Consider the following 27,183-nt stretch of genomic DNA (forward strand, 5'->3'; position numbering starts at 1 on the left):
AAATACTCAGCAGGTTAAATACACAGCGGGTTAAATACACAGCGGGTTAAATACTCAGCAGGTTAAATACTCATCAGGTTAAATACTCAACAGGTTAAATACTCAGCGGGTTAAATACACAGCGGGTTAAATACACAGCGGGTTAAATACTCAGCAGGTTAAATACTCAGCGGGTTAAATACACAGCGGGTTAAATACTCAGCAGGTTAAATACTCATCAGGTTAAATACTCAACAGGTTAAATACTCAGCGGGTTAAATACACAGCGGGTTAAATACACAGCGGGTTAAATACTCAGCGGGTTAAATACTCAGCAGGTTAAATACACAGCGGGTTAAATACTCAGCAGGTTAAATACTCAGCAGGTTAAATACACAGCAGGTTAAATACTCAGCAGGTTAAATACACAGCGGGTTAAATACACAGCAGGTCAAATACACAGCGGGTTAAATACTCAGCAGGTCAAATACACAGCGGGTTAAATACTCAGCAGGTTAAATACACAGCAGGTTAAATACTCAGCAGGTCAAATACACAGCGGGTTAAATACTCAGCAGGTTAAATACACAGCAGGTTAAATACTCAGCAGGTTAAATACTCAGCAGGTTAAATACACAGCGGGTTAAATACTCAGCAGGTTAAATACACAGCGGGTTAAATACTCAGCAGGTTAAATACTCAGCAGGTTAAATACACAGCGGGTTAAATACTCAGCAGGTTAAATACACAGCGGGTTAAATACTCAGCAGGTTAAATACTCAGCAGGTTAAATACACAGCGGGTTAAATACTCAGCAGGTTAAATACTCAGCAGGTTAAATACTCAGCAGGTTAAATACACAGCAGGTTAAATACACAGCAGGTCAAATACACAGCGGGTTAAATACACAGCAGGTCAAATACACAGCGGGTTAAATACTCAGCAGGTTAAATACACAGCGGGTTAAATACTCAGCAGGTTAAATACTCAGCGGGTTAAATACTCAGCGGGTTAAATACTCAGCAGGTTAAATACTCAGCAGGTTAAATACTCAGCAGGTTAAATACTCAGCAGGTTAAATACTCAGCAGGTTAAATACTCAGCAGGTTAAATACACAGCAGGTTAAATACTCAGCAGGTTAAATACTCAGCAGGTTAAATACACAGCAGGTTAAATACTCAACAGGTTAAATACTCAGCAGGTTAAATACTCAGCAGGTTAAATACTCAGCAGGTTAAATACACAGCAGGTTAAATACTCAGCAGGTTAAATACACAGCAGGTTAAATACTCAGCAGGTTAAATACACAGCAGGTTAAATACTCAGCAGGTTAAATACTCAGCAGGTTAAATACACAGCGGGTTAAATACTCAGCGGGTTAAATACACAGCGGGTTAAATACTCAGCGGGTTAAATACTCATCAGGTTAAATACTCAACAGGTTAAATACTCAGCAGGTTAAATACTCAGCAGGTTAAATACACAGCAGGTTAAATACACAGCAGGTTAAATACTCAGCAGGTTAAATACTCAGCAGGTTAAATACACAGCAGGTTAAATACTCAGCAGGTTAAATACTCAGCAGGTTAAATACTCAGCAGGTTAAATACTCAGCAGGTTAAATACTCAGCGGGTTAAATACACAGCGGGTTAAATACTCAGCAGGTTAAATACACAGCGGGTTAAATACTCAGCGGGTTAAATACTCAGCGGGTTAAATACACAGCAGGTTAAATACTCAGCGGGTTAAATACACAGCGGGTTAAATACTCAGCAGGTTAAATACTCAGCGGGTTAAATACTCAGCAGGTTAAATACTCAGCGGGTTAAATACACAGCGGGTTAAATACTCAGCAGGTTAAATACTCATCAGGTTAAATACTCAACAGGTTAAATACTCAGCAGGTTAAATACACAGCGGGTTAAATACTCAGCAGGTTAAATACTCATCAGGTTAAATACTCAACAGGTTAAATACTCAGCGGGTTAAATACACAGCGGGTTAAATACACAGCGGGTTAAATACTCAGCAGGTTAAATACTCAGCGGGTTAAATACACAGCGGGTTAAATACTCAGCAGGTTAAATACTCATCAGGTTAAATACTCAACAGGTTAAATACTCAGCGGGTTAAATACACAGCGGGTTAAATACACAGCGGGTTAAATACTCAGCGGGTTAAATACTCAGCAGGTTAAATACACAGCGGGTTAAATACTCAGCAGGTTAAATACTCAGCAGGTTAAATACACAGCAGGTTAAATACTCAGCAGGTTAAATACACAGCGGGTTAAATACACAGCAGGTCAAATACACAGCGGGTTAAATACTCAGCAGGTCAAATACACAGCGGGTTAAATACTCAGCAGGTTAAATACACAGCAGGTTAAATACTCAGCAGGTCAAATACACAGCGGGTTAAATACTCAGCAGGTTAAATACACAGCGGGTTAAATACTCAGCGGGTTAAATACTCAGCAGGTTAAATACACAGCGGGTTAAATACTCAGCAGGTTAAATACTCAGCAGGTTAAATACACAGCGGGTTAAATACTCAGCAGGTTAAATACACAGCGGGTTAAATACTCAGCAGGTTAAATACTCAGCAGGTTAAATACACAGCGGGTTAAATACTCAGCAGGTTAAATACTCAGCAGGTTAAATACACAGCGGGTTAAATACTCAGCAGGTTAAATACTCAGCGGGTTAAATACTCAGCAGGTTAAATACTCAGCAGGTTAAATACACAGCAGGTTAAATACACAGCAGGTCAAATACACAGCGGGTTAAATACACAGCAGGTCAAATACACAGCGGGTTAAATACTCAGCAGGTTAAATACACAGCGGGTTAAATACTCAGCAGGTTAAATACTCAGCAGGTTAAATACACAGCGGGTTAAATACTCAGCAGGTTAAATACTCAGCGGGTTAAATACTCAGCAGGTTAAATACTCAGCGGGTTAAATACTCTGACAAAAAACAAGTAAGATAGAATTAGTAGACTAAACTAAAAGTCAAACTTTGACTGCTGAATGAAGGAAATGTACTTTACTTTATGAACGTATAAAATAGAGATGGAAAAAAGAGAAGATGCTGCAGGATTAAACTGTAGTCCAGTTTAACTAGAGTGGTTTTTGATCTGGACCTGATCTAATGTGGTCTGGATGTGTAAAAAGCAGTGAAAATGCCCTTTTTTTCATTTTCACAAATAGAATAGAGGTTTTAGGTGAACAGGAGATAAATGCCACTGTATAAATAAGTAAAAGTCAGGATAATCAAACCCTGTGATGTCCCCTGTCATATTGGAGTATTGTTTTGGGTTTTTTTGGCTTTTTAATACTGAGCAGGTCGAACCACAGCAAATAGGTAGGAATAGAAATAAGACTGAAAATCATTTCACTATGAGCAAGGACAATTAGGAAAAAATGCTAGAGTTGAAAATGATCAATGATCTGTTGTAACTCTTCTATTTGTGCTTCATGTCAAGGGTCGCATCAAACTAAATTGTAAGAAAGGTAAGATTAAATATTGTATCAACATATTAATGATGAACAGACACAACTCATTCTTTATATGTATCTCACGTTCAGAGTCTTGACAGTTGTTTTATTCTCTCTGACATTAATCATTCTGTGTATTAACACTCTGAGTAGGATCAAGACATTTGGGATTTTCTTGAGTATAACTTTGTTTTGTTTCCTTCTGATCCAGGTTCAGGACCACTTGGAGTCTGAGACCATGCTGGATGACGGCGAGGACATTTTGTCTGGTCACTTATTTCAGTTGGAGGAGTAAAACCTGGTTTAAACATTTAAATGAATCTGAGGTTCAGGTTAGGATCGGGGTTGTGTTAAAGCAGATAGTTGTGATGGCAGCAAGGAAGGTTGTTTGGGTGACGATGTGCATGTAGCTCGTTCTGCTTTCATCACTATATCCCATTACCACGGCAACAATCTCTCCCTGAACCGTCCTCATGTCCTGAACCTCATCCAGATCATAGACAGTAAGATCACAGCATGTCTGCTCGATGATCTACAGAGCAAACTCACAATTAATATACAAAATATACACATATACAGTCCTCGACTTTATCTCACAGCACTCAGTCACAAATAGTGTCCAGGTCAAGTGTAGGACCCAGAATCCTGTCATTAGGGACTTAATGAAACCAGAACAAGACCGTCCAAGTTTTATATTCGTGTTCAGAGCCGAGGGGCTCGGACCAAAAAAGTGCCACAACACGTCGGTGGTTCGATCCCCGGCTCCTCCCGTCCACATGTCCAAGTGTCCTCGAGCAACAGGCTGAAGCCCAAACTGCTCCCGATGGTCAGACCAGCACCTTGTATGGTAGCTCACTGCCATCGGTGAGTGAGTGAGTGAGTGAGTGAGTGAGTGAGTGAGTGAGTGAGTGAGTGAGTGAGTGAGTGAATGGATGAATGAGGGCAGCAGTGCTGTATAAATGCCGTCTATTCACCAAATATTATCAGACTGCTTGATGTGCTTAAAGCTCCTGACTGAGCTCCACATGTGCTTCAAAACCAATAAACCAATAATATTTGTGTTGGTATTATTTGGGACTTATGGAAGCCCCCCAAAATATTCCCATGTTAAATCACAATTATGAGATTAAAAAGTAAAGATTATTACATAAAACATCGAAATTATTGGATTAAAAAATGAAATTAGTAAATGAAAAGGTCAAAATTGTGAGAAAAAAGTCAAATATGAGATAAAAATTATCGAAATTATGGATTAAAATCTGAATTATTAGGAAAAAGTCAGAATTATTTGATAAAATCTTGAAATTATGAGGTTTAAAAGTCAATAGTAAACAAATTCATTATGAGATTAAAAAAATTGTGAGATTCAAAAAATCGAAATTATGAGTTAAAAAGTGATAATTTTCAGATAAAAATTCATAAATATGAGAGAAAATTGAAAAGGGTCAAAATTACGCATTAAAAAATGATAATTTTGAGATAAAAGAGTCGGACTGGTAAATAAAACTTCATAAATGATGGATAAAAATAAAGATAAATAATAATTGTGAGATAAATTTGACTTTTTGTCTCATAGTAATGACTTAATCTCACAATTATGATTTATCTCATAATTATGATTTACCATGGGAGTATTTTATTTTCTATGAAGGCTTATTTTATTTTCTATGAAGGCTTATTTTATTTTTATATTTTAATGCTTCTTTGTATTTGTTGCGGTTCTGATCCAGAGTCTGTCAGGTCCAGTTACACACTGAACTCTACACTCAGTGTCCAGTTTATTAGGTACAGCGAGCTGAAGCTGATGCAGTCTGATACAACAGTCGTGCAGTAAATCCTCCTTCATGAAGGTTTAATGTTCAGTTTGTTGTTCAAAGATTCGACTTCATGATCAGTTTGCAGGCTGCAGTTTGTGCAGCTGTTGAACTCTTGTGTCTTATTCTGGCAGCTGTTTTCATTATTCTTATTTTAGTTTGAGCCGGGTGTCCCTAATAAACTGGACACTGAGTGTTTACTGTTGGTGTCTGATATCTGAATTGTGGCTCTCAGAGTTCATGTATGTTTCTGTTGTTGACTGATGATGCGCTTGTAGTGTTTCATGTCACTTCAGGCAGCGCTTCATCATTTCTATACAAACGTTTGAATAAAACATGAAAAATGTCAAAACTGTGTGTTGTGACTGTTTCTGATGTTTCTGTGTTCAAACTGTGATCAAAGAAATAAAAGTGATTTTAATTTATGGGTGTGATTCTGAGATGATCTGTGTTTTACAGCAGCTGTCAGAAAACCAAAGAGACAACAGAGCAGATAAATCCTCTTTAAAACAAGGTTTCTAGAGACAGTTTGCCTCACTGACAGCTTCATGAATGGAGATTACAGCTGAATGTAAAGAAATCCTCATGTCTGTGTAACGAGGCCTGAGTCTGTGAGGAGACAACATGATCCAGACCTGCTGACGGCTGAAGCTCAAATAATGTCCCAGATTACCGAAATTCACCTGCAGATATTTGTTATTAATGGAGTCAAAGTCAAAAGTTGTCAGAATAATAAATACTTAAAATAAAGTGCAGATACCTGAACAATCTACTCAATTACAGTAACAAAGTATTTGTACTTCGTTACTTCCCTCCTCTCAGTGGCCAACACCCAGACAAAATGCGATGGCAGCTGCAGGCCTGGTGATGGCGCTTTTATTCTGAAATATCAGTACCGGAAGTGCCTTAGCTTCAGGCTGAGGAGCAGAAACAGGTTGTGATGAACCAGTCAGGGTGTTGAGGAGTGTGTGAAGCTCCGTCATATAGAGACACCATCAGTGTGGTGAAGTCCTCAGAGGACATCACAACTATGGAGCTTCTTCCTCTCGTGTGTCTCTGTCTGCTGAGCTGCTCTGGAGAAACGTCTGCTGCTGGAGACGGTAAGAAAACTGATCATCACTCACTGACAGTTTTTAATTCTCACTGTGACGTCACACACGCACCCTGATAATCAGCACACATCGATAGTATTGATTGGATCGATTACAGAAGAATTACAGCTGGATGATGCTGAGTTTTAATCTCGAAATGCTCTGTAATGATGTCGTCATCACTGCTGTGCGTGTGCGTGCGCGTGTGCGTCGTCTCCATCCTGCTGCAGACACTCACAGGTTTCACAGAAACGCTCGTGCAGACATGAAACCTTCAGGATGTTGTGATTGTTGGACTTTGACTCTTAAAGTTCAGTTCACTTTGAACTAAAGTAGTTCCCTCAATAAAACAGAGACGTGGCGCAGATCTTCATCAGGAAGGACTTGATAGTTATTGGATCGTTAATGAGTTACATATAAACTATATAGTAGATAATGAGTTACCACAGGACAGACTGGGAGACACGTTATCGATCAATCATCAGCTGATGATGAGTTCATGGTGACGTTCATTACTGATTAGCTTCGGCTATAAAAGCTGTAGTGTGCAGCAGGTTTAACACAAACTGGTCCCTCAACAATTAAACATTAAATACATTAATACATAAATAAATATCTGTGGGTTAGAGTCACTTTATTCATGAGTTATATATGAATCAGTGTGAAACATGATACTGAATAGTTACCAAGTCAGATCATTAGTTAATCATTAGTTAATCATTGTGTGTGTGTGTGTGTATTTTGTGTAAGTGTAGTGTGTGTTTGTACTTTGTGTATGTGTGTGCGTCACCTCCTTCCTGCTTTGGTTGTAGTCCTCCTCTCTCTGACACTCACACTCATTTTTTTGACAATGTAGTAACACCTGTTTGTGTGGTTGTAGTCAGTACTGGTGAGGAGACATCGTCTGATAAATGATAAGAGCTGGTCGCAGGTTTATTCACCCAAACAGACAGAAAACTTAACTGTACATCAGCCTCAAGATTAACAACCTGCACCGTGTGTGTGTGTGTGTGTGTGTGTGTGTGTGTGTGTGTGTGTGAGAGAGAGAGAGAGAGAGAGAGTGTGTGTGTGTGTGTGTGAGAGAGAGAGAGAGAGAGAGTGTGTGTGTGTGTGTGTCATGTGAAGCTTTAATCTGATGTCCTTTAGAAAGTACAGTGAACATATTTGAATTACAAAGTTAAAAACAACCTGTGTGTTGCAGCTGAGGAACAGGATAGTTTGGTGGTTAGTTGTGTCTTTGAATCCAGTCCAATAAATCAAGATGAATGAATAAAACTACAACTTCTCCTGGTGTTATAAAGCTGAAGAGTTTCCAGCTGAATACATTTTGTAAAATTCAAACACAAGGCTCAATAACAAAAACCTAATTAACTATACTGTACAGCTTAAATATACTTACTGTACTACTTACTGTATACTGTTACACACTGAATTTTAGACGTCCACTTCAGGTGTTAAGGGGAATTTATTATGTACAAAAGATGTCTGTAAAGACATAAACATTTAAACACACACTTATTAGTGTCCGGAATCGGATGTAAACCAGCTGCACTGGTCAACTGAACTATGCCAAAACTGAAACACTGATTATTGCCCCAGATGGTGCCATTCCCCCCATAAAGCAGCATTTAGGTCAGTTAGGTCTCTCTGTCCAACCGAGCTTACGAAACCTAGGTGTTGTGTTTGACGAGGACATGTCTCTGGACCACCACTGTAAACAGTTGGTGAAGAACTGCTTCTATCATCTGCGGAATATCGCTAAACTGAGGTCCATGATTTCAAGACCTGAAATGGAGATGATAATTATGCCTTTGTTTCATCCCGCATTGACGATTGTAATGCTCTTTTTATGTGTTTTAACAAAAAGGCTGTAAATCGCCTTCAAACTGTGCAGAACGCAGCTGCAAGGCTCGTAACTGGATCGAAGAAAAGGGATCATATCAGCCCAATTTTATATTCCCTACATTGGTTACTGATTAATTTTAGGATTAATTTTAAGATTTTAGTACTTACTTTTCGAGCCCTCCGTGACCAGGCTCCCTCCTACATCACAGAGCTACTGAGACCTACTCTCCCTCACGCTCACTGAGGTCATCAGATCAGAAACTCTTGATGGTCCCTGCACTCATTTTAAAACACGAGGTGACTGCTCTTTCCAGGCCTCTGCCCCTCGCCTCTGGAAGGCACTACCATTGACCTTACGTAGCACAGAATCCACTGAAGGTTTTAAGAGGGAACTTAATCTTTTTAGACAGGCTCTTTACTGATGTTGATGTTCTGGGACCTCTGTGAAGCCACCGGGATTTGTGCCATTGTGTGTTTTTTGTTGTGATCTCTGTATTCTATTGCATTTTATCCTTGTTGTAAAGCATTTTGTGATTTTATCTATGAAAAGTGCTATATAAATTAAATTTACTTGATACAATGGTTACCACGACAACGGTTGCCAGCAGCAACCACCATGCTATCAGTTGCTACCGCCATCTACTGGCGTAAGGTAGTAACTGTTTCAGCCCGGTCGGGATCAGGTGTGTCTACACAGGTAAATTTAATCAGAAAATGAAGGGGGTGACCCAGTTAACAATGCAAACAATATCTTATTAAAATGACCAGGGTGCCACATTAGTACAAGCACGACACAACCAAAACTATTATGTTAGAGGAAACAGGTGTTGAGTTATTGTTGTGGTGTGTAAAGTTGTTATCTGACTTTGTTTCCTGGTGACTCTGCATGTTAACATACTGAGTAACACATGTTTTTATCTTCCAGGTGTCAAAGTGGTCGTGAAAGAAGATGATGATGCTGTTTTACCCTGTTCCCTCAGCAACAAGGAGGACATCACAGGACAGGCCTTTGACTGGAAGAAAGATGAAAGTCAGAAGGAGGTGTTCTTTCATGATGCAGCCGGCCACACAAATCAAGGTCCACAGTTCATAGATCGAGTCTCACATTTTCAAGATCAAATGATGAACGGCAACGCCTCCATAAAGATCAGAAAAACAAAGATGGCCGACAGCGGGAACTACAGCTGCATTTTTCCTCATCCTGAGCCGAGACAAACATTCATCATTGAGCTTGTTGTTGGTGAGTGCTTTCATTAAACAGTTAAAGATGTCCGCTCATTTACTGCTGCGACTGGTTCAAGAGTCCCAGATGGACTTTTGTTGTGGTCAGAATACACATCTGGCAGGGCCTCGAGCCCACAGAGCTGCAGCCACATCTGGAGAGATGACCTCTGTATCAAACATGCCTGATATCAGAGACACGCTGCAGATTATGTCTCTGTGCAAGGAAATTTCAGCCGTCTATAGTAGATGAAATATGACTTTTACACAGTATTACCTGTCTGTTTCAAAACAATCTAACATGTGTTTGTTTTGCCTTTCAGATCAAGTCTTAAGAGACAGAACAGGTGAAAACATCCCAGGTGAGTCCTGATTCTGATGACGTCACTCCCCAGCTCTCATTGATAGAAAATGGCTGCCATCAGCTCCACAGGCCTCAGTATCATTCAACACACTCACATCTGTTGAGCTGAACCTCTGTGTGTCATTCTGCTGTGTTACACATCTGGAGACAACAACATCTGTTCAGTTTGTGTCAGTGTTAAAGATTTACACTGAAAACTGCCTTTATATTATATTTATAATGACAGTCAATAGAAACTGTAAATATTGTGCTTTGATCATCTCAGTGACAAAAACACATTCAAAGTTATAAACACTAAATATTCCAGTTCATCAGGTAACACAGATAAAACTCACCAGTCTCATTAAACAGACCAGGAATTAATCTTCATGAAGGTTTTAATGATCAGATTGTGTTGAAACTGTTGAGAGATGTTGATTCAGTCTTACTGTCAGTTTGGAGACTGTAGTTTGTGTTTCTTTTAAACTGCATTGTCTAAGTAGTGTGTTAAGGCACTGAGAGGTGTTTCTAATATTTAGTCCACCCTCGTTTGAAAGAATTAAACTGTGAAAATATATAAAAACACAGCAGTTAAATGTATCACAGCCTTCTGTTGGCTGTAAAGCACCTTTCATCAAATTTTATGATTAATTTGCATTCAGACCACATATTTAAAGCAATTTCTAACCAACACTATTCAGTCCTGATTACACATTAAGTGTGTTACCTTTGAAGATTCAGTCTTTCATTTTTTTAATTTTAGCTCATAAAATGTAGCAGAAATTAAGTTAAAAATGTCATACTTTCAAACAATAATGGAGGCTTTTCTATTACTGTGTTCTCTGTGTTTTACTCTTCTACCTGTAGACAGTTTTTTTTTTTTTTACAGTTCAATCCCAATTTTACATTTTTAATGCTGAAATTGACCTTTTTATTCTAGAGATGCACATTATGGATTTTTTTCAGTGGATACCAATAATTACTTTCTTCTCATGGCCGATACCGATTAGATAGCTGATAATTTCACATCACAAAAGATTTTGGAAGTTCATGCACACTGGAGGGTAAAAGACTCAGGTGTGAGAAAAGATGGATGATTTAATGTTCTCCAGCTCTAATAAGATTTGTTGTGTTAAAACTTTTTTTCCCCTCCTCTGTCAACTCTGGTGGAACATGTATTGCAAATTTCAATCTTGTTGTCTTCCTCTGAAACTATAAAAAACATCCTCACCAGGGGCAACATATTTGATGCTCTCGTCTTCACTGTTATGTGATAATTTATCAGGCTGATATATGTTGTGCATCACTATTATAATGTGTTGTTCATATTATGTTCACAGGTGCAGCTCCAAAGCCGTTTGTCACAATACTTGATCAAACAAAGGACTGGTCTCTGCTGCAGTGTGAAGCTCATGGTGATCCACTTCCTACAGTAGAGTGGAAGGACAGTGATAATAAAACTCTTCCTGCTGATTCGCCAAAGGTCTCAGAAAGAGGAGGTCGTTCATACATCACTGTCAAGACAACTGTGACGAAGGCTGACAACTATAGCTGTGTAGCTACGCAGGAGACAATCAGCCATAGGATTGGTTCTGAGATATTTGTGCACTTGGCAGGTCAGTGGTATTTTAATCTTCAAACAATTATAATTATCCTATAATGAGTTCAGACTGAACACACAGGTAATCAGCTCAAAGTCTGTTCATGTTGAAAATGTTTCAAACTGAAGAAACTCTGAGACTTAAAATAGAAAAAGCAGATAAAAGTGTTCTGGATGGAAATAAGAAGAAGAAGTGGAGTTCATGTTTGTGCTGCTGAAACATTCACTGTAAAAACTCTCCAGCTGTTAAATTAACTGGAATAAAATCAACTTTTGTGTTCAGTCTGAATTCACCTTTAAGGATCATTTACATCATTCATTATTTTCTTCATGTTGGATATGACTACGTACAACTGTGATGATACATGACTACAATATGAGCACATACAGTGGGTACGGAAAGTATTCAGACCCCTTTAAATTTTTCACTCTTTGTTTCATTGCAGCCATTTGCTAAAATCAAAACAGTTCATTTTATTTCTCATTAATGTACACTCAGCACCCCATCTTGACAGAAAAAAAACAGAAATGTAGAAATGTTTGCAAATTTATTAAAAAAGAAAAACTGAAATATCACATGGTCATAAGTATTCAGACCCTTTGCTGTGACACTCATATTTAACTCACATGCTGTCCATTTCTTCGGATCCTCCTTGAGATGGTTCTACTCCTTCACTGGAGTCCAGCTGTGTTTAATTAAACTGATTGGACTTGATTAGGAAAGGCACACACCTGTCTATATAAGACCTTACAGCTCACAGTGCATGTCAGAGCAAATGAGAATCATGAGGTTGAAGGAACTGCCCAAGGAGCTCAGAGACAGAATTGTGGCACAGATCTGGCCAAGGTTACAAAAGCATTTCTGCAGCACTCAAGGTTCCTAAGAGCACAGTGGCCTCCATAATCCTTAAATGAAGAAGTTTGGGACAACCAGAACTCTTCCTAGACCTGGCCGTCCAGCCAAACTGAGCAATCGTGGGAGAAGAGCCTTGGTGAGAGAGGTAAAGAAGAACCCAAAGATCACTGTGGCTGAGCTCCAGAGATGCAGTAGGGAGATGGGAGAAAGTTCCACAAAGTCAACTATCACTGCAGCCCTGCACCAGCCGGGCTTTATGGCAGAGTGGCCCAACGGAAGCCTCTCCTCAGTGCAAGACATATGAAAGCCCGCACAGAGTTTGCCAAAAAACACATGAAGGACTCCCAGACTATGAGAAATAAGATTCTCTGGTCTGATGAGACGAAGATTGAACTTTTTGGCGTTAATTATAAGCGGCATGTGTGGAGAAAACCAGGCACTGCTCATCACCTGTCCAATACAATCCCAACAGTGAAACATGGTGGTGGCAGCATCATGCTATGGGGGTGTTTTTCAGCTACAGGGACAGGACGACTGGTTGCAATTGAAGGAAAGATGAATGCGGCCAAGTACAGAGATATCCTGGAAGAAAACCTCTTCCAAAGTGCTCAGGACCTCAGACTGGGCCGAAGGTTCACCTTCCAACAAGACAATGACCCTAAGCACACAGCTAAAATAACAAAGAGTGGCTTCGGAACAACTCTGTGACCATTCTTGACTGGCCCAGCCAGAACCCTGACCTAAACCCAATTGAGCATCTCTGGAGAGACCTGAAAATGGCTGTCCACCAACGTTCACCATCCAACCTGACGGAACTGGAGAGGATCTGCAAGGAAGAATGGCAGAGGATCCCCAAATCCAGGTGTGAAAAACTTGTTGCATCATTCCCAAGAAGACTCATGGCTGTACTAGCTCAAAAGGGTGCTTCTACTCAATACTGAGCAAAGGGTCTGAATACTTATGACCATGTGATATTTCAGTTTTTCTTTAATAAATTTGCAAAAATTTCTACATTTTCGTTTTTTTTCTGTCAAGATGGGGTGCTGAGTGCACATTAATGAGAAATAAAATGAACTTTTTTGATTTTAGCAAATGGCTGCAATGAAACAGAGTGAAAAATGTAAAGGGGTCTGAATACTTTCCGTACCCACTGTTATTGAGATCAGATTCAATACATCTTTATTTACACTGAGTAAATTAACAAAGAGACAAAGAAATTCAGTTTAACGTCCAACCAGAGGTGTAAAAAGCAGCTGTGAGCAGATTGTGTACATACAGTATGTTCAGGTGTAATAAAGAGAATAAACTGTGAGGGATGAAGACACTAAGATATAAACAGTGTGAACACGTGCAGCAGCACAGAAGGCAAAATATACAATGCAGGTATCAGAGCAAAGTAACGTCAGTGAGACGTTATATAGAGAATAAACAGCTGGAGGTTTGATATGAACACAGTGTCACACTATAGATCACATATATACAGTATGTACAGTAGTATAAATATGTTTATGTATATATTGTAATTTAATACAGCAGCTCTGCCACTAATTCTGTTTTTATGAACTTTATAATGTTCAGTTTGTGTCGACTTTGTCTGAAATGTGTAAATGATGAAAGTGTGTTTATTACTGAGGTCACAGTTAAAAATCCGTGAACCCTTCGTTCTTTCGTTTCAAAACCAAATTAAAAAAAACGGAAAAACAAGTTTGTTTTTCCGTTTTTCTCTTTTAAACCCAGAACGAAAAAACAGGAAAATAACACAAAACCACATTTTGTGCCTGTTATTCTGTTTTAAAACAAAAACAGAATAACATGAAAATTAAGTTTTGGATTTTTATTGTTTTGTTATTTTGATATTCTGAAATTTCGGGGAATGTTGGGAGATGTTTGCGAGTCAGAGGCGCCGGAAGTGAGCGGGAAAGTTGAGATCGCAGACTCTCCAGGCAGAATGAATGACTGCACTTCAGCCTTATGCAGAGAAGAATAGAAGAAAGAGAAAAGTATATTCAAATATATTATATTGTAATTTATTCCCATAAACGCTGCTCAGAGTAATCACAGGCTCTTCTGCCATCAGAGCCGGGGTCTCTCTCTCTCTTGCGCCCTGCACACAGTCAGTAGCAGCTTCTCTCTGTTAGCATCACATCAGATACCACGGGACCTCCACACAGCTTTAGCCACAGGCTAGTTAGCTGTTAGCCACAGGCTAGTTAGCTGTTAGCCTGCCTGCTAGCAGCAGCTAGTAGTAGCATCGTCCCATCGGCAGCTGCTGCAGTTTGTCTCTGTCCCGCTCCGCCGCACGGGACCTCACTGTGGGAACTAGTTGCAGCTTCTATGAAAAAAAAAACGAAGCAGGACTTCTCGATGTCTTTTCGGGTGTTTACTGATGAAAAAGACGATCACAGTTCAATAAAAACGACGACTAACAGTAAAACAATCTCTGACTTCCAACGGTTTCCAACTGACTGTTTCTTCTTCTACGGTTCGAACTTTAACCTCCTCTCAGCTGACGTTAAACAGACCGAGCGCCCCCTTGTGGTCTAAATGTGTAACATCTCATACTGAACTCAACTGAAATCATGTGTGGAAATAACTTTACTTTTACTCTGTATTTTAATATTATCTATCTGATATATTTAAGCTATCTGAATGTAAATCATGAAATAGAATCCATAAATAAATAATGATTTCTAAGTAAATAATAATGAACAAAGGATACAACACTCACAGCTGCAGGCTCCGGACCGGCTGTGAAGCGGGTTTCAACCTTCAACCCTTTAAACAACACACGTTAGTGATTTAAAGTTTAAAATGTACAATGCCAATAACATTGTAGCTTCACATTTAAACAGAAAACATTGTAGTGACTGGAGCAGCACCAGCTACGGACAGTGAGGGCGAGGTGGCGCAATGACTCATGGGAGTGTGATGTCAGACACTCATGAGGCTGTTATTGTTCAGATATGTGTCGTTTTATTACTTTCTGTACATGTTCTGAGTGTTGTGGTTGTGTCCTGTTGTGTTCTAAGGATGTGTGTGTTAAAGTAACATAAATATAAGTTTTACATTGCGCCACCATGGCCGAACAGGATATAGCGGGTAATCACATTCATCAAATGATCGTGAATAAGGTTTCGGTCTAATGTTGACAAACCCGTGTGGTGCTGAACTGCCTCTTTGGTGACATTGTCTTTATATTATACTTGTCACGACCTTTTATTACGTTGAAATCAGACATTTATTAGTCTTTGCTATTTCCGTCAATCTAAAAAAAAAACAGTCAATAGCGCTTTATCGATGAAATCACGACTGACCGGCGATGTTTACGTTGGTGTCGGTACCACAGGCTGGTAGACAGACTACACACATCACACACTAACAACACTAATCCCTATGGCATCAACACAGCAGCATTTGGTGACCATCAACATTTCTCACTGACCCCCAATTAAGACAGTCTAGAACCGGGCCTGCATACAATCATGATCTAGTCCGTCCTGAGCCTCCAAAATAAAGTGTGAGACATGTCTGCATGGTGCAGCTACAGCTGCTGACAGTGCAGCTGACAGATGTGCAGCCATATTTATTTTCCTCATCGCTACCTGAGGCCTATACAGGTAAAAATAAATGTGATAGTATATTGTTGTAAATATTTTTCTCTGACAACAGATTAATAATTATAGTAATAGGTTACAATAACAAATGCTTTTATTTTGAAATAGAAATGTGTTGTGTTGTCTTCCGGTAGTGTAACAGACGTTAAGTGCTACAAAGGATCTTCTGGTTGCCTGGTAACGGATCGGACCTCCTCGTCTTTTTTATTTCGCCTCTGTTGTTTTCCTCCTTGTAACTGTTCAGTATCACGTGTTTTAATCAGTAATGATCACATTCAGGCTTCAGGCTGAGCCGCGACTCCCCGGACAAAGACACAGTTTGCCATTGCAGAGACGCTTTATCTCCAGACCAGTTCCCGCTCACTTCCTTCCTCTGACTCCCAAACATCTCCCAGCACTCCCCGAATTTTCAGAATATCAAAATAACAAAACAATAAAAATCCAAAACTTAATTTTCAGCTTATTCTGTTTTTGATTTAAAACAGAATAACAGGCACAAAATGTGGTTTTGTGTGATTCTGTTTTTCCTGTTTTTTCGTTCTGGGTTTAAAAGAGAAAAACAGAAAAACAAACTTGTTTTTCCGTTTTTTTAATTTGGTTTTGAAACGAAAAAACGAAAGAACGTTGGTTAAACGGATTGTTAAAGGTGGTGTTGTACTGAACTACATCACACTGAGAGGTGTTTCTGTTTTTTTGTCCTCCCTGTTTACAAACATGACGGGTCAGAATATTAGAAACACGTCTGAATATAATACAGTCCAGTTCAACACGTCACTAACTACGAGCTCAGTGATAAAGATTTTATTTAACTAACACCTCGATGACAGTGTCGACAGAAAGTTCAGGAGCTGCTGTAAAGTCTTCACTGTTGATGTGTTTCTGTCATGATGTGAGTCAGAAAAAGTGTTTTAGTTGTAAATAGTTACAAACTCTTTGTAGAAGTTAAATGTGTCTGAAATATGATCCTCTGTTGAATAATGCTGGGAGCTGTAACTGAGCCTCATCATGCTTTTTATTACTTTTTGGTTTCTTGTGTTTTTCTTTCATCTTAAACTCGCTCTAATCAACAAGCAGAGATGTGATGAACAAAAAACATCCCAATATTACATTTCTGATGCTGAAATTAAATCTAATGTCATCTTTTGTTTCGCAGGTGCAGCTTCAAAACCATCTGTCACAAGTATTAAATCAGATGATGGGACGGTGCTGCAGTGTGAAGTCCTTGGTGCTTCTCCAAAACCTAAAGTCGAGTGGAAGGACAGTTCTGGAAACATCCTCCCTGTTAAAGATCTGAAGGTCACAGAAAGAGGAGACAGCTACGACATCGTCCTCCAAGCTGCTTTGACCAAGACCGACAACTTCCGCTGTGTCGTCACTCAGGAGGAAATCGGCCATCAGACTGGTGCTGAGACCTATGTGCCTCTTGATGGTGAGATCAGTCTAAGCAGTGTATTAACACTTCAATCATTTGAATTCTTGCTGGTTTATGAGTTTTCATACACGTCTTCAGGATGTTGAGATCGGTCTGATCTTCACCCACAAACTCAGTAACAGATTTATAAATGTCTGCTGCAGCCTGATCCTGACACTCTGTCACATTTAACTTCCAAAAGAAAAAATGTTGTTAAATTGAAGAATTATTATTTCACCAAAACACACTGTGAAGTTTTTATTAGTTTCAAGTTTCAAGTTTTTATTGTCAATTTCTCCACATGTAGCAGACATACAGAGGAATGGAAAAGACGTTTCTCACTGTCCCACGGTGAGAGAAATAAAGTGCACAAGCACAAGATGAAGACATTTCCTAACACTAAAGTATGAATAAGGTGCACGACAGAAATAAAGACATTTACTAACATTAAATAGACAATAAAATATATTAAAAAACTACTGTTTCTGTATGTACAGTATGTCCAGTCTCTGTATGATATGTAGTGCAAAAGAAGGCAGTCAGTAATCAGCAAAAAGTTTCTGTGATGTATTTGTAATAATACAAAAGACAGTCAGTCTGAAGGTTCAGGGTTCAGAGTGTTTTGGGGGAGTGGGAGAGAGTTCAGCTTCCTGACGGCCTGGTGGATGAAGCTGGTTGTGAGTCTGGTGGATGAAGCTGGTTGTGAGTCTGGTGGATGAAGCTGGTTGTGAGTCTGGTGGATGAAGCTGGTTGTGAGTCTGGTGGATGAAGCTGGTTGTGAGTCTGGTGGATGAAGCTGGTTGTGAGTCTGGTGGATGAAGCTGGTTGTGAGTCTGGTGGATGAAGCTGGTTGTGGGTCTGGTGGATGAAGCACGGAGGCTCCGGTATCTTCTCCCAGAGGGCAGGAGGCTGAACAGACTGTGCGGGGCGGCTGGCGTCGCTCACCATCACGGTCGCTTTGCGGGTGATGCGGGTGGTGTATGTGTCTTGCAGGGAGGTGAGTGGGGCACCAGTGATCTCTCCAGCTGTGTTCACTGTGCGCTGCGGGGCTTTTTTGTTGCAGTCAGTGCAGCTCCCGCCCCACACAGTGATACAGCTTGACAGGATGCTCTCAATGGTGCCCCGGTAAAATGTGCACATGATGGACGGAGGAGCTCTCGCTCGCTTGAGTTTGCGGAGGAAGTGGAGGCGCCGCTGCGCTTTCTGCGCCAGTGATGCAGTGTTGGTGGATCAGGAGAGGTCCTCACTGCAGGCCCGGTTCTACACTGTCTTGATTGGGGGGCAGTAAGAAATGTTGATGGTCACCAAATGCTACTGTGTTGATGCCATAGGGATTAGTGTTGTTAGTGTTTGATGTGTGTAGTCTGTCTACCAGCCTGTGGTACCGACCCAAGCGTAAGCATCGCCGGTCAGCCGTGATTTCATCGATAAAGCGCTATTGACTAATTTTTTCTTAGATTGACAGAATTACCAAAGTCACTTTAATATGAAGACAATGTCATCAGACAGGCCCATCAGCACCACACAGGTTCATTAAACTTTAAAGGCGCCCTTTACATACGAACATTTGATGAATTTCATTACCCGCTATATCCTGTTCGGCCATGGTGGCTCAATGTAAAACTTATATTTATGTTAATTTAACACACACATCCTTAGAACACAACAGGACACAACCACAACACTCAGAACATGTACAGAAAGTAATAAAACGACACATATCTGAACGATAACAGCCTCATGAGTGTCTGACATCACACTCCCATGAGTCATTGCGCCACCTCGCCCTCACTGTCCGTAGCTGGTGCTGCTCCAGTCACTACAATGTTTTCTGTTTAAATGTGAAGCTACAATGTTGTTGGCATCGTACATTTTAAATTTTAAATCACTAACGTGTGTTGTTTGATCCTGTGAGCTTTATTTATCACCTCCTGTTTCGATTGAAAGTCCAGTTTAGAAAATAGTTTGAGCTTTTATATAAAGTCCTCCATTGTAAATCCAGGCGGGGCGAGAGGGGGAAATATCGCTGCACTTGACCCGCTCGTAACCATGGAGACTGTTGCCAGCTCGCTGTCACTTAGCAGCATTAGAGGTTCTGGGCTCAGGAGCGCCCCCTGCCTGGAGGCCAGAGAGCTGCCTGCCTCACCCAGCGCCTCTTCACTGCCGCTGTCAGATCGCTGAGCACATGAAACAGGTTATACACATATATTATATACATCAGCTAAACTAAGGGAAGTCAGGGGGGCAGATATTAAAGTGTTTGAAACATTTGATTGGCGACATACAGAGAGACAGTGACACGCTCTCATTGGACGGCAGAGCAGTTTGTGAGGGACCAATCCAAGGTGAGCTCAGCCTGCTGCTGCTCACCCGCGTCTCTTCCCCGTATTTGAACGGGAATGCGAAAATTCAGCAATTTTTAATAAAAAACAATCCAAATTGTTTAAGTTAAATGGAAAATTAGTTTATAGTTCAAACCATTTGATAAATATAACAATTTAATTTATTTGTTTATTATATATTTTATTTTTTCCATGATGACAGGTGAGGCTCTGCCTCCCCTGCCTCTCCTGACCGCACGTCACTGGTGGTGGGGCAGTCGAAGCATTTGTGGGGGCATTGCCCCCCCCGTGCCCAAGCCTAGAACCAGGCCCGCCTCACTGATGTGCACCCCCAGGAATTTGGTGCTGCTCACTCCCTCCACAGCAGCACCATTGATGGTCAGTGGTGGGTGTTGGCTGTGGCCTCTCCGGTAGTCAACAACAATCTCCTTGGTCTTGCTGACGTTCAGCAGGAGGTTGTTGTCTCTGCACCACGTGATCAGAAGGTCGACCTCCTTCCTGTAGTGGGACTCATCAGCCTTGGTGATGAGACCCACCAGAGTTGCGTCGTCCGCAAACTTCACCATGTGATTTGTGCTGTAGGTTGGTGTGCAGTCGTGAGTCAGCAGGGTGAAGAGCAGGGGACTGAGCACACAGCCTTGAGGGGCCCCTGTGCTGAGTGTGATGCTGCTAGAGGTGTTGCTGCCGACTCGTACTGCTTGTGGCCTCTCACTGAGGAAGTCCAGCAGCCAGTTGCAGAGGGAGGTGTTGAGCCCCAGCTGGTCAAGTGTGCAGATGAGTTGTTGTGGGATTATGGTGTTAGATGCTGAACTGAAGTCAATGAACGGCATTCAACTCACATATGAGTTACACATGAATCACACAACAAACACCATGAAGACACTCAGACAGGAAGAGAAGAGTTTACTCACTGATGACTTTATTATTTTATTTCTCAACTACAAACTGAACTCAGACTGAAAACTAGGAGCAAACTTTACCTCTACATATAATTATATTTTATGAGTCTAGATCAAAGTAACTAGTAACTTTATCTGTCTGATTAATGTAGTGGAGTAAAAAGTACAATATTACCTCTGAAATATAGTGAAGTAGAAGTATAAAGTTACATAAATTAGAGTACAATTATAAGCTCAGTACTTGAGTACTTGTACCCGTCTGTCTCTGAATGTTTGTTAATCTGAGTTGTTGTCAGAGACTCAAACAAAAGCTTTTAAACACTTAATGTTTCATATTTTAAAACACATTTTTTCTCTGACTTTAGTGAAATAAAAAATATATCAGACAACAAATCTCATGTGATGTCAATTCAAGATAATTTTTTAGTGAGTCGTGATCTTTTTTTATCAACTTAAAGCTTTTTAAACTTAAAACAGTCCCGATACTGTATTATACAGTATTATACTGTATAAAATATAGTCGAAGCCTTCAGGTGTGAAAGTGCCTTAAACCTGCAGTCTTTCTACCGACCAGCAGGGGGCGACTCCACTGGGTTCAGAAAGAGGTGTGATTGTGTGGAAGCTGCTTCTCACCTGATTTATTCCCTCAGTAAACAGTCTCCTGATGAGTTCATGGCCTCAGTCTCTAGTTTCAAGTCTTCTTCAACTCAACATGATGTTCATTTAGTCAGTTATGGTCCCAGTGACAGTAAAATAGATGAAGAAGCAGGGTGTGATTTAGGGCCTGAAAACCTTCATTTATGCTGAAACCCATGTGCCTCTTAATGGTGACATCATTCTTAGTGTTCAGTGATTTAAAAAAGACTTTGTCGTCCTGGTTTTTACCTTCAATAATTAAATAGATCATTTAGAAACTGTATTTTGTGTTAACTCAGGTTGTCTCTGCCTCATATTTGATTCTGTTTGAACATGTGAAACAATTAAATGTGACAAATATACAAACATGGAATAAATCAGGAAGGAGTCAGATACTTCTTCATGACACTGAACATAAAGGCTGTGGAGCTGCAGTTTTTACTGGACGATGTAAACTTGTAATTATAACCGTTGTGTTGCAGTGAAGGTCCAACATGACAAACAGCTTCCTGGTACTTTATTCATTAACTGCAGCAGAGTTGGTTAATTACAAGATGAATTAACTTAAAATCCAGCATTAAGTTTTGACTTAAAGTGAAAATAAGATGAAAACATGAGATGAACTGTAACACTGTGGTTTATACATCTGAGCAGGAGTCTTCCTCTTCTGTCTGAGCCTGAAACCAGGAGTGAAGAAATGTTCAGCACCTCCAACATTTACTGATGTTTGACTGTGACTGAGAATCAGAGTCTTCATGACACAGTTTGTCCACTAGAGGGCAGCACCAGGCTCATTTTACACTGTAAAAAGTCCCTCTCATTACATATAGTCACACTTTTTATTAATCAGATCTAAAGGATCCTCATCAGATTTTAAAAATGTTTCAAACTGAGTGAAAACTTCAGTCTTCTACTGAGACTCAACTTCAATAATCTACAGACTGTGTGTTGATCTGCTCCCATCAGGCCCAATAACTGTGGAGCCGACCAGCACCAAGAAGCTCACAGTGATTTTAAGCTTCATGTTTCTGGACAGTAGTCAGTGGTGGAAGAAGTACTCGGATACTTTACTGAAGTGAAAGAAGCAGAAACACAAAGTAAAAATACTCTGTTACAAGTAAAAGTCCACCTGAGTAAAAGTGTAAAAGTATCAGTAAAAGTATTGTGAAGAAGTTTTATATTTTATCAGATGATCCTGTGTTTTTACTGTCAGATCAAAGTGATGGACTGTAACTAAGTCCATTTATTTCTTCACTGCTGGGACCAGAACCAGAAGCAGCCTCTGAGCTGTGGAGCCCAGCAGGAGGAAACTGGACCTGAGATCAGAGCTCACATCACTGTTCCTGCTCACATTCATCCCAGTGGAGTTTTCATGTGAAACAAGTTCAGATTTCAGGAGCAGACTCACCTTTAGTTGTTCTGTGTGAGCTGTGAGGTCCAGTCTGCTGTTTATCATCTGCACTGACCTTCTGACTGATGCACTCACTTTGTATCTGTTTCAGGGTCCAATGGATGGATCGTTGCTGGAGTTGTCAGCCTCCTTTTAGTTGCTGCTGTTGTTGTTGGTGGTGGTGGGCTTTACATCAACAATCGTAAGAAAAGTAAGTTTAAATATTGTATCAACAGATTCATGATGAGCAACAACACACCTCATTATTTACATTTATCTCATGTTTAGAGTCTTGACAGTTTTCTTATTTTCTCAGACATTAATCATCTTGTTGGTATTTACATTTGTGATTTTCTTGAATATAACTTTGTTTTCTTTCCTGCAGATGAGAAGATAAAACGATTACAGTCTCAACTCAGTTCAGCAACACCACTGACCACTGGATCCAACTGATCCAAACAGTAACCAGCTCTACATGTGCTGTGAAGTTCTCTGCTGTGTGTGTTTCCACCATGCTGGATGATGGTGAGGACATTTTGTCTGGTCTTCTCTTATTTCAGGCAGTTTGAGGATTAAAACTCGGTTTTAAAGTTAAAATTAATTTCAGGTTGAGGTTGTGTTGAGGCAGATAGTTGAGATGGAAGCAAGAAAAAAAAAATGAAGGCTGTTTGTCGATGTGCATGTTTCTCATTAACACGACCTCAATCTGTCCCTGAACTAAACCAACTGTTTTTATAAGATGTCCTCATAATCTGCTCCTCCCGTCCACATGTCCAAGTGTCCTCGAGCAACAGGCTGAAGCCCAAACTGCTCCCGATGGTCAGACCAGCACCTTGTATGGTAGCTCACTGCCATCGGTGAGTGAGTGAGTGAGTGAGTGAGTGAGTGAGTGAGTGAGTGAGTGAGTGGATGAATGAGGGCAGCAGTGCTGTATAAATGCCGTCTATTGACCAAATATTATCAGACTGCTTGTGGCGCTTAAAGCTCCTGACTGAGCTCCACATGTGCTTTAAAACCATCAGACTTCACTGAACTAAAGCTGCTGTTAACACTGTCAGTCAGTGTGAACACTTTGTAGCTGCAAGTAAATATGATGTGACTTTTATATTTGTTGCCATTATTTGGGACGAGCCTGTATTGGTTCTTTATTATGTTTCCAGGTGCTCAGGCAGTCTGTCAGGTCCAGTTACACACTGATGTTTCTGTTGTTCACTGATGATGCACTTGTAGTGTTTCATGTCACTTCAGGCAGCGCTTCATCATTTCTATACAAACGTTTGAATAAAACATGAAAAATGTCAAAACTGTGTGTTGTGACTGTTTCTGATGTTTCTGTGTTCAAACTGGGATCAAAGAAATAAAAGTGATTTTAATTTATGGGTGTGATTCTGAGATGATCTGTGTTTTACAGCAGCTGTCAGGACACCAAAGAGACAACAGAGCAGATAAATCCTCTTTAAAACAAGGTTTCTAGAGACAGTTTACCTCACTGACAGCTTCATGAATGGAGATTACAGCTGAATGTAAAGAAATCCTCATGTCTGTGTAACGAGGCCTGAGTCTATGAGGAGACAACATGATCCAGACCTGCTGACGGCTGAAGCTCAAATAATGTCCCAGATTACCGAAATTCACCTGCAGATATTTGTTATTAATGGAGTCAAAGTCAATAATTGTCAGAAAAATAAATACCTCAGTGAAGTACAGACACCTGACAAATCTACTCAAGTACAGTAACAAAGTATTTGTACTTCGTTACTTCCCTCCTCTCAGTGGCCAACACCCAGACAAAATGCGATGGCAGCTGCAGGCCTGGTGATGGCGCTTTTATTCTGAAATGTTAGTACCGGAAGTGCCTTAGCTTCAGGCTGAGGAGCAGAAACAGGTTGTGATGAACCAGTCAGGGTGTTGAGGAGTGTGTGAAGCTCCGTCACATAGAGACACCATCAGTGTGGTGAAGTCCTCAGAGGACATCACAACTATGGAGCTTCTTCCTCTCGTGTGTCTCTGTCTGCTGAGCTGCTCTGGAGAAACGTCTGCTGCTGGAGACGGTAAGAAAACTGATCATCACTCACTGACAGTCTTTAATTCTCACTTTGTTTCATCTGAGCAGCGGAACAATGCGGAAACATGCGGGATGTTCATCAGCTGCTTCCTGCTTTAGTGCGTACAAGACACCTGCTCAGCGCGCTGTGACGTCACACACGCACCCTGATCATCAGCACACATCGATAGTATTGATTGGATCGATTACAGAAGAATTACAGCTGGATGATGCTGAGTTTTAATCTCGAAATGCTCTGTAATGATGTCGTCATCACTGCTGTGTGTGTGTGTGCGTGCGTGCGTCCGTGCGTGTGCGTCGTCTCCATCCTGCTGCAGACACGCACAGGTTTCACAGAAACGCTCGTGCAGACATGAAACCTTCAGGATGTTGTGATTGTTGGACTTTGACTCTGAAAGTTCAGTTCACTTTGAACTAAAGTAGTTCCCTCAATAAAACAGAGACGTGGCGCAGATCTTCATCAGGAAGGACTTGATAGTTATTGGATCGTTAATGAGTTACATATAAACTATATAGTAGATAATGAGTTACCACAGGACAGACTGGGAGACACGTTATCGATCAATCATCAGCTGATGATGAGTTCATGGTGACGTTCATTACTGATTAGCTTCGGCTATAAAAGCTGTAGTGTGCAGCAGGTTTAACACAAACTGGTCCCTCAACAATTAAACATTAAATACATTAATACATAAATAAATATCTGTGGGTTAGAGTCACTTTATTCATGAGTTATATATGAATCAGTGTGAAACATGATACTGAACAGTTACCAAGTCAGATCATTAGTTAATCATTAGTTAATCATTGTGTGTGTGTGCGTGTGTGTGTATTTTGTGTATGTGTAGTGTGTGTGTGTGTTTGTGTACTTTGTGTGTGCGTCACCTCCTTCCTGCTGCAGACACTGGTGGTTCTGATCATCTCTTGTTCTGAACTGAAACCTTCTGGATGTCTGTTGGACTTTGGACTCTCTGAATAAACTCACGTAGTAAGAACTTGAGCAGAGACGTGACTCAGTCCATCATCCGCCCTGAGCTGTATGAATGTGAACTCACAGTATTTTCACATCATCCTCATTGTCTTTCTCTCCGTCTGTCTTTTTGTCTTTTTCCTGGAGGTTGGTGCTTGTTAGCAACATGTTAGCATGCTAACACACTGACCAACATAAAACACTACAGTTATATATTATTAAAAACTAAAACTAAATGTCCATCATTGTTCCTCAAAGCCCAAGATGACGTCCTCAGATGTCTTGTTCTGTCCACAACCCAAAGATATTCAGTTTACTGTCACAGAGGAAAGAAACAGGAAATATTCACATTTGTGTGTGAGTTATTGTTGTGGTGTGTAAAGTTGTTATCTGACTTTGTTTCCTGGTGACTCTGCATGTTAACATACTGAGTAACACATGTTTTTATCTTCCAGGTGTCAAAGTGGTCGTGAAAGAAGATGATGATGCTGTTTTACCCTGTTCGCTCAGCACCAAGGAGGACATCACAAGAAAGCTGTTTGACTGGAAGAAAGATGAAAGTCGGAAGGAGGTGTTCTTTTATGAGGACGGCCAACATTACAATAACGGCCGTTCAGGTCAAGATCAGCAGTTCATAGATCGAGTCTCACATTTTCAAGATGAACTGAAGAACGGCGACGCCTCCATAAAGATCACAAAAACAAAGATGGCCGACAGCGGGAACTACAGCTGCATTTTTCCAAATCTTCAAACATTCAACATTGAGCTTGTTGTTGGTGAGTGCTTTCATTAAACAGTTAAAGATGTCCGCTCATTTACTGCTGCGACTGGTTCAAGAGTCCCAGATGGACTTTTGTTGTGGTCAGAATACACATCTGGCAGGGCCTCGAGCCCACAGAGCTGCAGCCACATCTGGAGAGATGACCTCTGTATCAAACATGTCTGATATCAGAGACACGCTGCAGATTATGTCTCTGTGCAATGAAATTTCAGCCGTCTATAGTAGATGAAACATGACTTTTACACAGTATTACCTGTCTGTTTCAAAACAATCTAACGTGTGTTTGTTTTTCCTTTCAGATCAAGTCTTAACCTCTTGGGGTTCATTTTGATTTTGTGCGTCTCTGCCTCTTAATATTTACTCATTTTAAACTGTATAATACAAAGACCATGAGGAGCTGATACATGTCCACTACATCACTGTAAAGCAAACACTCTGAGGTTTATCAGCTGTGTTGATCTTATTTAAAGCTCAGAGAGAGTTGAACTGGTAAATGATTAAACAGAGAAAAAGTTAAAGTTTTATTTATTTTTTTTGTTTCATTTGATTTTTTAAATTAAATGAATAAGCTATAATCTGGGCCATCAGGCTGAAATTCACAGGATCTCTCCCTCAACTTGTCTAAAATGTCTGAACCAAATTTTAGGCTGACAGACAGAAGAGGCTCTGAGATATTTTAGAAAGTGCAGTACAGATTATCTCCAGCAGATGTCCACAGAGCTCTCTAAAACTTCTCCAAAGTTACCAAATGATGATAATAAATCCCTTTAAGATGCTGGAAAATGTCCCTCAGTGTTAAAGTTGACGATAAAAAGATGTTGTG

At 40.3% G+C, this 27,183-nt stretch overlaps 1 protein-coding gene and 1 long non-coding RNA gene across 2 annotated transcripts; both read left to right on the top strand.

Moving 5' to 3' along the window:
- The first annotated feature begins 6,227 nt into the window (after positions 1–6,227).
- Positions 6,228–19,458, top strand: LOC140997602 (V-set domain-containing T-cell activation inhibitor 1-like). The gene is made up of 5 exons (XM_073467548.1): positions 6,228–6,396; positions 9,158–9,472; positions 11,137–11,412; positions 17,020–17,295; positions 19,280–19,458. Exons 1-5 carry the CDS (start codon positions 6,327–6,329, stop codon positions 19,456–19,458), a joined length of 1,116 nt encoding a protein of 371 aa, XP_073323649.1. The 5' UTR covers positions 6,228–6,326.
- Positions 19,459–22,661: 3,203 nt separating this feature from the next.
- On the top strand, positions 22,662–23,848 carry LOC140998864 (uncharacterized). Its single transcript, XR_012179461.1, has 2 exons — positions 22,662–22,755; positions 22,930–23,848. It is a non-coding gene; the product is annotated as an uncharacterized lncRNA (long non-coding RNA).
- The last annotated feature ends 3,335 nt before the right edge of the window (positions 23,849–27,183 follow it).

Source organism: Pagrus major, chromosome 6, assembly GCF_040436345.1.
Source record: "Pagrus major chromosome 6, Pma_NU_1.0".
Taxonomy (NCBI): Eukaryota; Metazoa; Chordata; class Actinopteri; order Spariformes; family Sparidae; genus Pagrus; species Pagrus major.

What these genes read in the sequence shown, in the direction of transcription:
- LOC140997602 (XM_073467548.1), top strand. Translation starts at nt 6,327, where the DNA reads ATGGAGCTTCTTCCTCTCGTGTGTCTCTGTCTGCTGAGCTGCTCTGGA. An exon ending in CATCATTGAGCTTGTTGTTG is followed by an intron (nt 9,473 to 11,136) that starts GTGAGTGCTTTC and finishes TTATGTTCACAG; the next exon opens with GTGCAGCTCCAAAGCCGTTT. An exon ending in GACCTATGTGCCTCTTGATG is followed by an intron (nt 17,296 to 19,279) that starts GTGAGATCAGTC and finishes TTGTAAATCCAG; the next exon opens with GCGGGGCGAGAGGGGGAAAT.